The sequence below is a fragment of the Entelurus aequoreus genome, linkage group LG07, assembly GCF_033978785.1.
Source record: "Entelurus aequoreus isolate RoL-2023_Sb linkage group LG07, RoL_Eaeq_v1.1, whole genome shotgun sequence".
Classification (NCBI taxonomy): Eukaryota; Metazoa; Chordata; class Actinopteri; order Syngnathiformes; family Syngnathidae; genus Entelurus; species Entelurus aequoreus.
In genome coordinates, this window is record NC_084737.1 from 64,033,435 (window position 1) to 64,050,328 (window position 16,894).

A 16,894-nucleotide genomic window follows, 5' to 3' on the forward strand; every position below is an offset into this window, starting at 1 on the left:
TCAGCCATTTTTAGGCCAAAAACAGAGGTTATATTTTAACAAATTTTTCCTAGGGACTTGGACCAAACGAGCCGTGGTTAAAATGACCGATATTAGACAGATGGGCCACGATAAATTGCAAAGGAATTTAGCCTACGCCATAAAATGTAAGCGTGGCATGGCGCCAAACTTTTTAACCCGGTGGTTTACCACAACACTTTGAACATTTTGTAACTCTGCCACATTCATCTTTTTGAAAACTGCACCTCGCCTTTACCTATCAAACTGTCCTTACTTTACTTTATTGATCAGCTCTCCTTCCAAACTCATGAGGCTTCAAGGTCGGGAACTGATCATGTCTAGATAGTGGCACAAATGTCTCCCCCTTGTGGTCAAACCAACAGTCACAACTTCCTTCCACATGCTCCAATGCTTAAACCCCGAAGTTAAACAGGGATGTGAGGGCCCGTTTGTCTTTAAACTTTTTCAGTCATCTTTACTGAGATAAACGCTTATTTTGATAACTAAAGCAGTCTTCATACAGCATAAGGATGTAACAATCACCAGTATTCATGATAAACCACGGTAGAATTCAGACGGTATTAGAGTTTCGAATTTCAATGATTGGAAAACAATGATTGATTTCCGCAGAAGTAGCAATGCTAATTGCTAGCTATCTTAAAGGGGCTCTCTGCAACCTTTTAAGCGACTGCCTAGAGGGCTACAACTTTCCATTTCGTGTGGCAGGCTTTATACTCTGCCCTCTTTTGGCTTTTAGCACGTAAAGACGTTACTACAGTCGGTCTGGACTAGTATTTGCCGCATCCACCACTTAAAGCGTGAGTGAAGTATGGCGTTTCCTTGATGTAAAAATCTGATAATTCGGCATCATCTTTCTCTTTCTTACTCATCTGCTCACAGATGCTACCTTGTGGTTGTTTGATCTTACTGCACTTAATCTGGCTAAATTAATCAACGCCCACTACTTAATGCTTCATCACATGCAGGATTCTCACAGGAGTGAGGCAAAAATTAATCCAGACCTACTGTACGTCCATCACACACACTTACACACATTAGCTTTGTGTGTGGTCCGCTAATGATAAAGTAAAGTTTATCTCCTAACGTTAGCTATTACTCAAGGTATATTCTATTATAACAAATTAATATTTTGTCTTTGGCTGCTTTTGTGTTTATGCACACACTTTTCACGTCTGCATGTGTGCGACACAGCGGTGAGTGACGAGCATGAATCCCACAAATGCATCGAATTAATTTTTATTCAATACAGTTAGTAATTGTTAAAAATATTGACTCCTTTTTAAAAATATGAATTCTGTTAAATCACTCGTACCTTTAGCCAGCCAGTGGTGCCCCTTTTTAATGAGAAAACGCATTAAAATTTTATTGTAAAACCGTGCTTGAATGCTGTGCTTTGAAAAACTCTCCTGGAGAAGCAGCTTGTGCACTCATTGCTTGTTGGCTTAAATGCTAACAAGAATACAAGACATTAACGTCTTTCCTCGTTACAAAATTGTATAAATACATTGCTGTCCCGTTTTACCTTTTTTTTTTTTTACCATTTAAAAAAAAAAACCAACTCTAAAACCTTTACAAATTAAAACAGAAGAAGATAAACCTATTCAAACATTCCAAATGGCAACAAAATGGCATACTTTTCCTTCCACCAAGGCAACTAAATTGTTAATTTACTTGTTTAAATAATAAAACCGGGTTAAACCACTTCAACAATACTGTGATGATAGTTTTGGTCCCAGTACCAGTGGTATGAAATGTTGACATTGTTGCATCCTTACTACAGTAGTGTAAATAAAAACACACCAGAAGGGATTATACTTGAATACTGTAGTGTGTACCACTTTACATTTGATGTGTCTTCCACACGAGGGTGCATATTTATTTCTATATTATTTGGACATTTCAGATCGTTTTTAATAGCTACTCACTACACATACAATTAGTTGTTTTTTTGTAATGTAGCATTGTGGTTAGCCTATTTATAATCCCACTACAAGTCTATATCTCTTCTTATCATATACAGTAGTTTATCTTTTCCTGTAGTGTTTCCTCTAATGACTGGAGAGACCTCCTGCTGTGAATCAGCTGCCACTATTTTCTACATCACTGGGACATACTGTATGAAAGATGCTTCCTCGGTTTCCTGTGTGGCGGTAAAAGCCCACATCGTTGTTGAAGTACTTCAACCACTCACGCGAGATGACCGAGTAGAGCAGCTTTCCAGTCGCAGTGGAACTTTACAAAAACATGTTTATTTTCGCATTGACATAGCCATTTCGTTTTTCCCCACTGAGTTGTAGTCGCTGGAACTAGTACTTTAATTCGATTAAGTTTTAGATGTTCTGTTGTTTTTCAGATCAACAATACACTTAAAAGATGTCTGACCTCAGACAGCCAAGATATCTTGCAGTATGATTTTTAATGTACATTTAAACCCTGTGCTGCTGGAGTGATCGCAAAGTTTCGACGTGACGTTACGTACAACCCAAGTACCATTACATGGCACTGTTGGATTTTACGTGAATCTGTGCTCGGTAGAACACTGGCGGGATTCGGTCAGTGCCAAAAAAAGTACCAGATTCGGTACCCATCCTTAATGACCATTATGAACATTAGGGTCTAAAAAAAAAATCTTGATTCTTAATTATAACTATTCTTAATCGATATAAAAAAAATCTAAAATACCTTTTTTTTTAAGCGACTCTGACAAATCATATTGTTGATGGAGATTATCTATATTTGTTGTACAGTTTTACTTTGGAAAAGAGAAGTGTTGGATACTTCTCTTTTTGCCTTATTTGACTTTATTAAATGTTTGGGTAGAATTTTATTCAACACAAACAGTTTTCTTAAGAATTGTAATCTATTTTATTGAGGAATGTATTTAATCATAGAACAGGGACCCAATGTTATTAAAACAAAGTATTGATTTTGAATCGAGAATAGTTTTGAATCAAGAATTGATTCTGAATCAAATTGTGTGGTCCCCAAAGATTCACAGCCCGAGTGGACACGCTCCCCAAAATTAATAATCATTGTCTCTTATGCGGGAAATACTAGTGGTGTCAATTTTTTTTCCCCGAATGAATCTCCATTTGTAACGATTCTTAATCGATTAAAAAAAATCTGAAACTTTTTTTTAAATTTTTTTTTTTTTTTTTAAATCTGTCCTGTCCATTGTTGATGTAGATTATATCTGCTGTACAGATTCACTTTAGAAAAGAGAAGTGTTGGATACTTCTCTGGTTGCCTTATTTGTATTTGACTATATTAAAGGTTTGGGTAGAGTTGTATTAAAACCAGTTTTCTTAAGTAATATATACATTTTTTAGAGCCATTTATCTATTTTATGAAGGAATGTAGTTAATCATAGAACTGGCACCCAATGTTATTAAACTAATGATTTTTAATCGAGAATCTATTCTGAATCGAATCCTTACCCCCAAGAATTGAATCGTGTGGTGCCCAAAGTTTCACAGCCCTAATGGGCATATATGCGCTGACGTCACAATGACAAACTATGTCACAGTTGTTGACAAAATAATTTTATAAAGATCTCCACAATGCCTCCATGGTTTAAATCCATATTTTCTGCACTTATAGGGAGCTCAAATACAAAAACAATTAAGCAAGAAAGGTTTTTTTTTCATATTGTGACCTCTTCAAAGGAGCTTGGTAAGTATACTTTTCTCACCAACAAATCAGAAATATACTGAGATTATGTCACATCAGGATTTTCAGGATCCTGGCTAGCTGAGGTCAAAAGTCAAATCAGCATGTTGGTTCTCAGTCTTTCCAGAAGTCATGACAAATATTTTGTCAGTCGAAAGTCTGCTGCATTTGTTTACTGTCTCCTCCCACCCTCCCTAAATGACAACCAGGAGTGATCTCCATGCTAGACCCTCTAACCTGGTGTGTTGTCATTGCAGCTTGCAACCCCAGCCTGTGCAAAGCCAAGGGCCGTGGTCTGCAGCCCAAGGGCTTGAGGGTAAAGGAGACTGCAGACTTCAAAGTCTACACCAAAGGAGCTGGCACTGGAGAGCTCAAAGTCACCATCAAGGGGCCGAGTAAGCATCCAATCTTTTTTGTACCTTGACACCTTTTTTTTTGTTTATGTGCAGAAGTGGATGGTAAATCTATTGTTTAGTGCTTGCCAAGACGTATACAATTGGCTCGTTAGGAGTATGACTCTGATTCACCAATCCGTATACAATTGGCTCGTTAGGAGTATGACTCTGATTCACCAATCCAATGTAACCACCAGTGACTTTTGGCTACATTCCACCAATCAAACGGAGCCGGTCAGTCACATGACCGCACTTGAACTGTATACTGTAAAAAATGACAGATGTCATAACTCTTTGTTTACTTACAAAATATGGAAAATATTTTTATTCCACTTCCAACTAGAGAAAATATGTAACTTGTAGACCAGGGGTGTCCAAATTATGGCCTGTGGGCTATGTGCTGCCAATTAATAATAATAATAATACCTGGGATTTATATAGCGCTTTTCTAAGTACCCAAAGTCGCTTTACATGTTAAAAACCCATCATTCATTCACACCTGGTGGTGGTAAGCTACTTTCGTAGCCACAGCTGCCTTGGGGTAAATTTGGCCCACAGGACAAGCAATTTTGGATGAGTGAGGTGTATTCATATCTTATACAAATGCTCATTACTGCAATTTTTACACCAAGTGGTGGCTAATGAAAGTAACTCAATAACTACTTGTATATATTGCACAACATTTAGTTATATGACCCAATCCGAACAACCTTCCCTAGTCATGGTGCAGGAAAAAAAAAAATTCTACCAGTGCAAAAATTCAACAAACATGCTCACACTTGACACAACCTGCTCATTGAGCTTTGTGTACATTATAAACAATATCTAATCATCATAAAAAAATCTAAACTAAACCCATTTAAATCCATTACAATGCATGATGGGAAAATGCAAAACACTCAACACTTATCCATGTTGGGTGCATTTTAGCGAGTTGATATTTCTGATTGATTACAAAACTAAGGAAGTCGTTACGGAAGTAAACAAGGTAGAAGTTGAACTTTCACATACTGTCTCACTATAGTACTATTTATATAAAATACAAATAAAAATGCTACTAAATAAATCAGAAGTTACCCACCAGGTATTTCTATTTTACTCAATATTTCTCTTAGTCATATTAAAGCAGTCCTTCCCAAATAGTAAGGCAGGCCACCCTGTGTTATCCCACGGAATATGCTTTATCAGTATCACGCTTAAAACCCCGCTTTGAAAAGCCGTGCACTGCAAAACATGCTCATTGTAGACATTAACCAGGATTTTGTCATTTTGATTTAATAAAAGTAACGTACAAAAATACAATTTCGAGCAGGTGTTTGGCTGACTTAATATTGCTGATCAATTTGAGTTTGAGTGTATTTTTCAAATCTGTCACAAAATGTTTGACATGTTTTCTTCTTACATTTCCTGGCCAGTCTACCCACCTCTGCTTATGTTGGTGGCTTTTAAAATGTCCAATTTAAGGTTTTGGAGCAAAGGGGTACTCATGCGCGTGTCTTTGTTTACAGAGGGTCTTGAGGAGCCGTGCAAGAGGAAAGATTTGGGAGATGGCGTGTATGGATTTGAGTATTACCCCACCACTCCTGGAACATATTCTATCACCATCACCTGGGGAGGACAGCACATCCCCCGCAGGTACACCTTAACAACTCAACTTAGTCCGCCATGTAAATCAGTGAACAGATTTTTTTTTCTTACTATTTTATGGACAATAGACTGCTTTCAAACATTTTAGACAGATCGAGATGGATTTAAAAAAAAAAAAAAAGTTTTTCAATTTGTTCGCTCAGTCTATCCATATCTTCTTTTTCTCTTGTGTGTGTGTGTGTGTGGTAGGTACCGTATACCGGTACTAGAAAAGTACCGCGATACTAATGAATCATATTCGATACTATACAGCCTCTAATTAATACAGTTCCCCCTCCGACCCTTTTTTAAAAAAAAAAAAAATTTATGGGCTTGACGGCACGCTGGTTTTATGAGCAGAGAAGCATGTTCGGCAACGCACAATCACGCAGTACTTACAGGCAGACCCAGTGTGTAGACCGAAAAGGGAGAATGGATGCATTTTGGCTTAATAACTAAAGATTAAAGTGAAGCTAGAACACTGAAATGCCCTCAGGAAGAGGTACTTTAAAACATGGCTAGCTAGCTAGCGGAAAACGTCCATCTGCAGTGTTTTAGCTACTTCTAAGTGTCATCCCTGCAGGACGAGGAATAGCTAAACATGCTTCACTACACACTGTAGGAAGATCCAATAGCTCACCGGCGTCACAATTTAAACAAACACCATGGGTGGATCTATACCTGACATCCACTGTAATGAGAGTATCTAGTAGATACTATGATTAAATCGATATTTTCTAGCATCACAAAAACATTTTTTAAATATTTTATTTACATTATGTTTATAAACTCAGAAAATATGTCCCATTTGAATATGACCAACGTATGATCCGGTAACTACTTGGTATCGGATCGATACACAAATTTGTGGTATCATCCAAAAGTAATGAAAAGCATCCAAAAGGAGGACTACGTGTTTATTACATTTTTACAGAAGTGTAGATAGAACATGTTGAAACGGAAAATAACCAGATATTAGCAGTAAATGAACGAGTAGATTAATAATCCATTTTTACAGCTTGTCCCTCATAATGTTGACAAAATAATAGAATGATAAATGACACTGTTGCTGCATACGTCAGCAGACTAATTGGGAGCCTTTGTTTGCTTATTTGGTACTAAAAGACAAGTTGTCTAATATGTTCACTATTTTATTTAAGGACAAAATTGCAATAAAAAACATATTTAATGTACCGTAAGATTTTTTTGTTAAAATAGTCATTAATGCCATTTTTTGTGGTCCCCTTTATTAAGATAATGCCATTTTTTGTGGTCCCCTTTATTTAGAAAAGTATCGAAATACATTTTGGTTCTGTACAGGTACCAAAATATTGGTATCGGGACATCCCTAATATGTATAGGTTTATATATACATCTCTCCTAAAAACATGTTTTTAAAATATATTTTAGTTCATCAACTACTCAAATAGCGGAAAGTTGATTTGTTGGAAAATGAGTCCTTCATGGCGGCACAATAAAGCGTTGATATGAGCTGGAGATGTACCAGAACTTTCTGCTGTTTCAGTCCCATTGAAGTCAAGATGGGCACAGAGGCTGGCCAGCAGAGGGTGAGGGCTTGGGGTCCGGGCCTCGAAGGCGGCGTGATCGGCAAATCTGCCGACTTCGTAGTGGAGGCCGTCGGAGAGAACGTTGGCACGCTGGGTATGTACCATGAACGTGCTGGCGTTCTGCTCGCTGTGCTCAAAGCGCTCCGGTCTGTTTGGTCCGCCAGGTTTCTCCGTGGAAGGTCCATCTCAGGCCAAGATCGAATGTGACGACAAGGGTGACGGTTCTTGTGACGTGCGCTACTGGCCCACGGAGGCTGGCGAGTATGCGGTCCATGTGCTCTGCAACAACGAAGACATCCAGCACTCTCCCTTCATGGCGGAAATTGTCAACCCGCCTGGCAAAGACTTTTACCCCGACAAGGTTGGCACATCCCTGCAGACCTCAGTAGATCCACAGGACCACCAGGGTTCTGGTTTTGAAGGCCTCCATCTGACAAGTGAAAGTGTGTCTTCCAGGTCAAGGCCTTTGGTCCAGGTCTCCAAAGCAGTGGCTTGGCTGTTGGTAAACCCACCGAGTTCACGGTGGATGCCAAGCAAGGCGGGAAGGCTCCTCTGAAGATTTTGGCCCAGGTACACTTCAAATGTTCAATTTATTAATGAATGTTTTTTTGTTTTTTTCTCAAATAGATGCATAACTTCCTGCTTCTCAAGACTGATATTGATAACTTTACTGTACAGTAGGACTGGATTAGTTTTTGCCACATCCCTCACTTAAAGTGTGAGTGAAGACACTGAATACATTGACAAACACCCACTCCTTACTGCTTCAGTCACACGCAGGATTCTTACAGGAATGAGGCAAAAGCTAATCGAGACTTACTAGTTTGTGCACGCCTTTTTTTTTTTTGGTTGGGGCAGCTTCTTTAGCAGTGGGCGTCTACGTAGGCATTCAAAACAGTCGAAACGATGCCAACATTACCGGTGGCTGATAAGGTTTGATGTGTTGAAGCACAACGTTTTTTTCCTCGCACAATGTTTGCAGAACATTTGTTGCAAATAGCAATGCCAAATATCGAACAACGCCATGTTTAACAATGAGCTCAGAGGGAATTAACGAAAAAGGTGTGCTTAATTTGCTCACCCTAACCCACCTATAGCACAGTATGGTTTATTTTGTCTTATTGGGGCATGTTTAATTATTTTTTAATCAGAGCTATTTTTCAATATGGTTTTCCCTGTACAGCTTTTTCACCTCCTATATTGATATTAGATCCTTGATTAATATTAATCGGATATCAGCACAAATCATACTACATACTTTCATTTTGCAGTGTGGAATGTTGTAAAAGGCTTAACTGAAATTGCACAAATAACAATGGCAGTAGTGAAAAACACTAACCTGCTAACTGGAATGGATTTATGCCGTCTTTAAATTTGTTTTTTGCGACACATATTGGCCACACTAATTTAATCTCATGATGCGGTAAATTGAATGATGTGGACACGTTTTGTTACTGGATACTTTTTAGTAGGTCCTCCTGCCTTGGAGACTGTTAATATGCAACTATGATTAATTGATACTTGTTTATGTTGACAAATGTGCTATTTTACACTGCAATATTGTTAAATGATTACTATGTATGTCTAGCTTGTGTGCTTAGCTGTGCTTAGCTGCGACACATATTGGCCACAATACTGTATAATCTCATGATGCGGTAAATTGAATGATGTGGACACGTTTGTTACTGGATACTTTTTAGTAAGGTCCTGTCTTGGAGACTTTGTTATTAATATGCGACTATGAATAATTGATACTTGTTTATATTGACAAGTCTGCTGTTTTACACTGCAATATTGTTCAATGATTACTACGTATGTCTAGCTAGTGTGCTACTTTGTTTTTAGCTGTTGTGTAGCTCCTAGTAGCCTATAGCCTAACATGTTTGCCTTTCGTAAATGACTTTAGTAAAATAGAAGAAATTGTGTTGTTTATTGGAGGACATTTAGATGCACAAATGATCATGTCCGATACATGCAGTCACGGAGCGTGTTATCACACATTTTACATGCAAGCAAATGTCCTCCGATACTTGTTACTTTTCTGTAATCGCATCAATAGGGCTGTGAATCTTTAAGCACGATTCGAGTCAAAATTTCCACTTTTTAATAACATTGGGTGCCAGAGGCACCCACTAAACAAAATAACGAAATGGTAAGATGCAAACATTTTAGCTCAACTTGACAGTCATCTTTGTAGTTAGAGTTCCATGCAGCGCTCGCAATTGATTGAATGCACGATGCGCACCCTGAATTCCATTGTAAAAATGTTTCTACATGTTGTTTTTTCTATTTTACTTTATGCTTAAATCCATCATGTTTACATTGGTTAGGTTTTTAGTTATGTTAATTTTGGTGTCGTTATGGTGTCCGTTTGATAAATGTTTTGTTTAAATTATAAGTGTAATATTTGAATGATGATAAATGACCGTGTTGTAACTTGGTTGCTTTTGCAAACACATCTTTAATGAACTGCCAACATGAGAATGCTAAACAGGAAGTGCTTGAAGTTGAATAGCTTTGTAAATATACAGAGACAAAGTAAGTTTGTGTTCTTCATGGTGTTTTTGAAACTGCACCAATTTTTTTCCCTCCAGAATTTTCAACTAACTTGAAGTGTTTTGCTAAGATGATCATTTGTAATGTGTTCTATTTTTGGCCAAAGTAATGCCATGATTTTATAAGTCAGGCCTGGGTGGGAATAATGAGACAATGTGAGACCCATCATCAACATCAAAAATATGATTTGACGGAGTGGCTGGATATCACAGATTTTAAAAAAAAAAAAAGTTAATTTTTTAGTTTTTTAAATCGATTCTGATTTTTTTTTAAAGAATCATTACAAGTAAGAATCGCTGATAATTAAAAAAATCTATTTTTAAATTTTTTTTTTTAAACCTTTAGGATCAATAGTTTTGAAATCTAACAGTTAAACACTTAACGCCACCTACAGGTATGGAATGGAACACTTGCAACTTAAATATGGAAACTTAATTCTTATGTTTTGTTTTTTTCCACAGGACGGAGAAGGCACTCCTCTGGATGTTAACGTCAAAGATAACGGCAACGGCACATACACCTGCACTTACACGCCACGTAAACCCTTAAAGCACACTGTCATGGTCTCCTGGGGAGGAGTCAACATCCCTGACAGCCCTTTTAGGGTAAGCACTCTAAAGAATCTTCCGATGACACTTTATCTTTAAATGGGTTGTTTTGGACCCCAGATGAACGTTGGGGCAGGCTGTCATCCAAACAAGGTCAAGGTATCAGGACCTGGGGTGGCCAAGACCGGCCTTAAGGCCTTCGACCCGACATACTTCACTGTCGACTGCGCTGAGGCCGGTCAAGGTAAAGATGGGAGACTTTATCTTCCACAGGACTTCTAAGAGCATCGTTATTTTAAACACGCTGTCCGTAGGTGATATCAGCATGGGGATCAAGTGCGCCCCTGGTGTGGTGGGACCTGCAGAGGCCGACATCGTCTTTGACATTATTCGTAACGATAACGACACATTCACGGTCAAATACACCCCTCCTGGAGCAGGCAGCTACACCATTATGGTTTTGTTTGCTGACCAAGTGAGTTGCAGTCACAAAGAATAACAGACAAGTGTTCTCAGTACTCACTTTATTCCTGTTTGTACTTTAAGGCTATTCCATTGACACCCTTCAGGGTAAAGGTGGATCCTGCTCACGATGCCAGTAAAGTCAAGGCCGAAGGACCAGGACTCAGCCGCAGTGGTAAGAGTTACATAGAGGTGGGAATCTTTGGGCATCTCACCATTCCATTCCCATTCTTGTGACGATTTCAATCAGAATCCATTCTCGATTCAACCCAATTCTCGGAATACATTATTTTGTATATAAGTGACAACAAAATGGGTTAAAAAAAGCTCCTCCTGGCTGCTGATGTACAACTTATGCCGGTGTTGGCCAAAAAACTCCAACTCCAACCCAATCCCTTTGAAAACAGTAGTAAAACAGGAAAAACAATTAACCAAAGCAAAATATAAATAAAACAAATGATGAATATTATGAATTAATTTATTCAATAATAATGTTATTATGATGGGGGAGTATAATGTGCAGAAAGGCGGCCGTTCAGAAACTTGAGGTTTTCTGGTTTGATTTCAGCTTCCGCCATCCCAGTCACTGCCGTTGTCCTTGGGCAAAGCACACAAATATAAATGAAGCTTACCACCACTATTCTTCAATGTGAAGCGCTTTGAGACAATTTGTGAAAAAGCACTTTATAAATATCATTCATTGATTTCATATCGTTTCATAATAATTTTATTATATCAGAATGTATTTTAATATTTTTTATCAAAAAATGTATTCTTAAAAAAGAAAAAATTGAGAACACTTTAGAAATCGATTTTCGAGGATTGTAAATACAATTGGAATCAAAATAAATAAAAAGTGCGATTTGGATCTCAATGATCTGTTGTATTTCACTTCAATTTGCCAAACAACGTCAACTAAATACGTATATGGTCTGACATTTTCATGCTGTATTAATGTGCGATAATATTCACTGGTGCTCTAATTATGTAGGTGCATGTTGTGCAATCACATATACTTGTGAAGGTGTCCTCTAATTCAATGTTTTTTAACCACTGTGCCACTGCACAGTCTAGTGTGCTATGGGAAATTATGCAATTTCACCTAATTTGTCTAAAAAATATTTGTTTGCAAACCGATAATTATAATCTGCAAATGTGCCGTTGTCTGTGCTGTCTAGAGATCAGCAGAGTAACCATGTGATACTCTTCCATATCAGTAGGTGGAAGCAGGTAGGTAATTGCTTTGGAAGCCCATTTGTAGACAAGACAATTAGTGATGCATGGAGGGTTAAGGTTTAAATTCATATCAAACAATGCGTTTGGTACTTGAGAACGACTATGTTGTCAATATAGGCTACTGAGTTAAATTTTTTAAATGTTCTGCTCGCGGTGTGCTTAGGGATTTTTTCAATGAAAAAAAATATGCCTTGGCTCAAAGGTTGTAAAACACTGTTCTAATGAATCCTTTCTTGCTGCCATTGCAGGTGTTGAGCTAAACAAGCCCACTCATTTCACGGTAAACACTAAAGGAGCAGGAAAAGCCAACCTGGACTGCAACTTCAGCGGGCCCATCAAAGCAGAGGCTGTCAAAGACATGGAAATCATCAACAACCACGACAACACGCACACCGTGAAATACACTCCTGTGCAGCAGGTAAGGCACCCGACGAGAGATGCACCGATCGGTATCAGACTATTTCCGTGGAGAAAGTATGCGAGTCAGACAGTCTTTTCATTTCGTTCAATGCCGAAAAGCCATTCCTCTTGGCTGATACTTTTTATATTTTTGGTTTTTGTGCCCAACAGAGGATGTTCATACAGTGTGGAACCGCTCACTTAGGTTAATATTATCATTGCGTCAAATAAAGTACATTTCTTACAAGTATTCTCGCTGGAGGACAAGGCTAAACATGTTACACACCAAGTAAGAACAAACAGGTGCAGACAAGGCATGCTAGCTTGAAAAAAAGAAGTGCTTTGTAATGTATATATGTATGTATGACATGTAAGACATTCAACTGTTTTCAGCAAACAAAGGAAACAGAAGTGTTGGGATGATGTAATTGTCTTGCATAGCCCTGACCCTAATTCTGCATCTCCACTCCCTACTGACACCAGGGCTCTATGGGGCTTGCTGTGACCTACGGTGGAGATCACATCCCAAAGAGCCCCTTCAATGTGGCTGTGGCTCCTTCACTTGACCTCAGCAAGATCAACGTCACAGGCCTGGGCGACCGTATGTACTCTTCACTCCCTTATTATATCTGTGTGATGTTTTGGAGAACGTATAATGAAAAAGAGGTTGATGAAGCATATGAACATTTCTTAAAGAAGTTCATAATACTTTATGACAAACATTGTCCATGGATACAACTCAGTAACAAGCAGAGAAAGAATAATCAACCATGGATGACAAAAGGATTAAAAAATGCTTGTAAGAAGAATACACTATATAGAAAATGTATAGCACAAAGAACTAGAGGCAGAAATTAAGTACAAAAAGTATAACAACAAGTTAACAGACATACTACGATCATGTAGAAAAGAATATTACAGTGAATTATTGGACAGGAACAAAAATAATATGAGAGCAACATGGGGCATCCTCAATAGCATTATTAAAAATGGAACTAAGAGGGACTACCCTCGATACTTCTTAGATGAAAATAAAAAAAAATAACATAAAGGAAGTAGTTGAAAGCTTCAATAATTATTTTGTAAATATTGGACCAAAATTGGAAGAAAGGATTCCAGACCCAGTTCCAATTGAGGACTATAATGATACCATAGAGCGAAATCCCAACTCCATGTTCCTCAGTAATGTGACACAGGAGGAAATAGTTACAATCGTGAAAAAATGTAAATCTAAGACTTCAACTGATTGTAACGGAATTGATATGGAAACGATAAAAAAGGTTATTGAAGAGATCTCAGGACCATTAATGTATATTAGTAACCTATCATTTCAAACAGGTACATTTCCAAACAAAATGAAAATAGCTAAAGTTGCACCAATTTATAAGACTGGAGACAAACATCAATTTACAAATTATAGACCTGTTTCTCTACTTCCACAATTTTCTAAAATCATTGAAAAACTGTTCAATAACAGATTAGAAAGTTTAATAAATAAAAATAGAATACTCGAAGAGAACCAATATGGATACAGAGCTAATGTTTCAACTTATATGGCTTTAATTGAAATTACAGAAGAAATTACCAATGCAATGGATAGTAAAAAATGTGCGGCAGCGGTTTTTATGGATCTAACTAAAGCATTTGACACAATTAATCACAATATTTTAATCAAAAAACTAGAACGATATGGCATCAGAGGGTTAGTCTTAAACTGGATAAGAAGTTATCTAACGAACAGGAAACAATACGTGAAGCTAGGCGAACACACGTCTACAACGCTAAATATATCCTGTGGTGTACCTCAGGGATCAATACTAGGACCTAAATTATTCAATCTCTATATAAATGACATTTGTAAAGTTACAAAAGGTTTAAAGTTAGTATTATTTGCGGATGATACAACAGCGTTTTGTTCAGGAGAGAACACACAGGAGATAATACAAATAATAACAGAAGAAATTAACAAATTAAAAAGATGGTTTGACCAAAACAGACTATCGTTGAACCTCAGTAAAACTAAAATAATGCTATTTGGTAACAGTAGAAGAGAAAGTCAAACACAAATACAAATAGACGGAATAGAAATTGAAAGAGTAAACGAAACCAAATTTCTAGGTATAATGATTGATGATAAATTGAACTGGAAATCTCACGTAAAAAATGTACAACATAAAGTTGCAAGAAACACGTCAATAATGAATAAAGCAAAACATGTTCTAGACCAAAAATCCCTTCATATTCTCTACTGCTCACTAGTGTTACCATATCTGAGCTACTGTGTAGAAATATGGGGAAATAATTACAAAAGTACACTTCATTCATTAACGGTGTTACAAAAAAGATCAGTTAGAATAATACATAATGTTGGATATAGAGAACATACAAACCCTTTATTTATTGAATCAAAAATACTGAAATTCCACGGCATAGTGAATTTGCAAACAGCTAAAATTATGCACAAAGCAAACTATAACCTGCTACCCAAGAATATACAACAATTCTTCTCAAAAAAAGAGGAGAAATATAATCTTAGAGAAAAACGTAATTTAAAACATTTGTTTGCACGTACAACACTTAAGACCTTCAGTATATCAGTATGTGGAATTAAATTATGGAATGGATTCAGTATATCAGTATGTGGAATTAAATTATGGAATGGATTAAGCAAAGCAATCAAACAATGTACTAATATGATACACTTCAAGAAACTCTTCAAACTTAAAGTGTTTACAAAGTACAAAGAAGAAGAACCATGACAAACATTTTCAATTTATTTCATCCATCCATTCATTCATTCATTCTTAAAGTAATCTTACTTATCTGATCATATGAAATATGACTTACTTCACCAATTATTATTAAATTCTTACTATTTATTTATTTATTTTTATTGTGATTACTTATGGAGTTTATTGTGAAAAAATTGTGAACAGGAAGTGAACAAAAAGTTTTGCAACAGTTATGTAAAGAAAAGGGGTAGGATTAAATAAGCTCTGCTTCTTCCTTCTCCTTTTCGAACATGTTGAAAAGAAACTGGAAATTGTGATGTATCATGTTGTATGCTTGCATGTTCGAAATAAACTCAAACTCAACGTACAAGTGAAGATTTGATTGACCGATATGTTTTTGTTTTTTTAGGGCCAATACCAATTAATATTAGTCAAGGAGGCCGATAAATTATATTTGGAGGAGATATAGCAGTAAAAGTTATTTAAACAAGATTATGTCAGTAAACATCTGGTGGCGACATGTTCTATGCATAGGCGCCGATCACCCACGTGGGATTGAAAGCAAAGTCTTTCTAATCACCACCAAGCAAAAACCGCGCATGCTCAGAAAAGTAGCGTCAGATTTGGCGCCAGTTGGGCACCCACTGGCAGAAATGTACATCGCCGCCTATGGTTCTATGCGGTGCTAATGTTTAATTTAGCAGCAAAAAAAACACCTTCATTACGTGTGTTTAAGAGGAGCATCAACATTTGCATTTCAAAATATGGAAAATCTCCTGGGAAAATTGGTCAAAATATGTCATTTCTCTACATCGCAATACATTTACTCAATTTTATACCATTTTATAACAGTTTCTAGATGTAAAAAGGTAGTAAGGTTTCCTCATGCCATGAAATATTGTGAACATTTAAATAAACAATTCTGGGCTTCTTCACGTAGTTGAGACATTTTTCAAGATGGCTAACATTGTCGTAGTTGTTTCAGAAAGTATGAGTGTGTGAGCTGCTGCCTTTTATGTAATAATCTCCTATTTGTCAAAATATTTACACAGTTTGGATTTTTGGCACAGAATTTTTCTGTGGTCTTCAAGTCCATCCATCTCTGTCGTGTTATGCATTTTAATCACAAAATTCGCCACGCTCTTTTAATGAGCCCACGCTCCGAGTGCTCCGGCCGGAGAATTGATTGTTGCAGTAGCGAAAATAAACAAAACGAAACCGGGAAAGGAGGGCAAAAAACGCATTTCCTGGCCAAAAAATTGGAAGTAAGGTAAGCAGAATAGATGTAGGAGGGAGAGAGAAAAGGGTGGGGTGGTTGACTGATTCATCAGTGCGGTGGAAACAAGTAATTTTTTCTCATGCAGGGCAAAAGGGCTGGTGCTTGAGCAGTGGTTAAATACCATTTACTTCAAAATTAGAAAAGACTAAATCCTGGAATCATGTGTATATACCACTGTACATCAGGGGTGTCAGTCATTTCAGCTCAGGGGCCACAGGGAGGAAAATCTATTTCCAAGTGAGCCATCCATCTTCTTCCGCTTATCTGTAGTCGGGTCGTGGGGGCAGCAGCCTAAGTAGAGAAGCTCTGACTTCCCTCACCCCAGCTACTTCATCCAGCTCTTCCTGGGGGATCCCGAAGTGTTCCCAGGCCAGCTGGGAGACATAGTCTCTCCACCGTGTTC

At 37.4% G+C, this 16,894-nt stretch overlaps 1 protein-coding gene across 3 annotated transcripts in view; it reads left to right on the top strand.

The window, feature by feature from the left end:
* The window catches only part of flna (filamin A, alpha (actin binding protein 280)), a 105,860-nt gene that overhangs the window by 46,700 nt on the left and 42,266 nt on the right, over window positions 1–16,894 (top strand). For all 3 annotated transcript variants that reach the window (XM_062054195.1, XM_062054197.1, XM_062054196.1), the window contains exons 9-19: window positions 3,948–4,085; window positions 5,594–5,720; window positions 7,237–7,373; window positions 7,444–7,640; window positions 7,736–7,849; window positions 10,297–10,440; window positions 10,504–10,627; window positions 10,698–10,858; window positions 10,930–11,020; window positions 12,330–12,499; window positions 12,964–13,081. In XM_062054195.1, coding sequence (XP_061910179.1) covers window positions 3,948–4,085; window positions 5,594–5,720; window positions 7,237–7,373; window positions 7,444–7,640; window positions 7,736–7,849; window positions 10,297–10,440; window positions 10,504–10,627; window positions 10,698–10,858; window positions 10,930–11,020; window positions 12,330–12,499; window positions 12,964–13,081 — 1,521 coding nt within the window. The remainder of the gene's footprint in view (window positions 1–3,947; window positions 4,086–5,593; window positions 5,721–7,236; window positions 7,374–7,443; window positions 7,641–7,735; window positions 7,850–10,296; window positions 10,441–10,503; window positions 10,628–10,697; window positions 10,859–10,929; window positions 11,021–12,329; window positions 12,500–12,963; window positions 13,082–16,894) is intronic.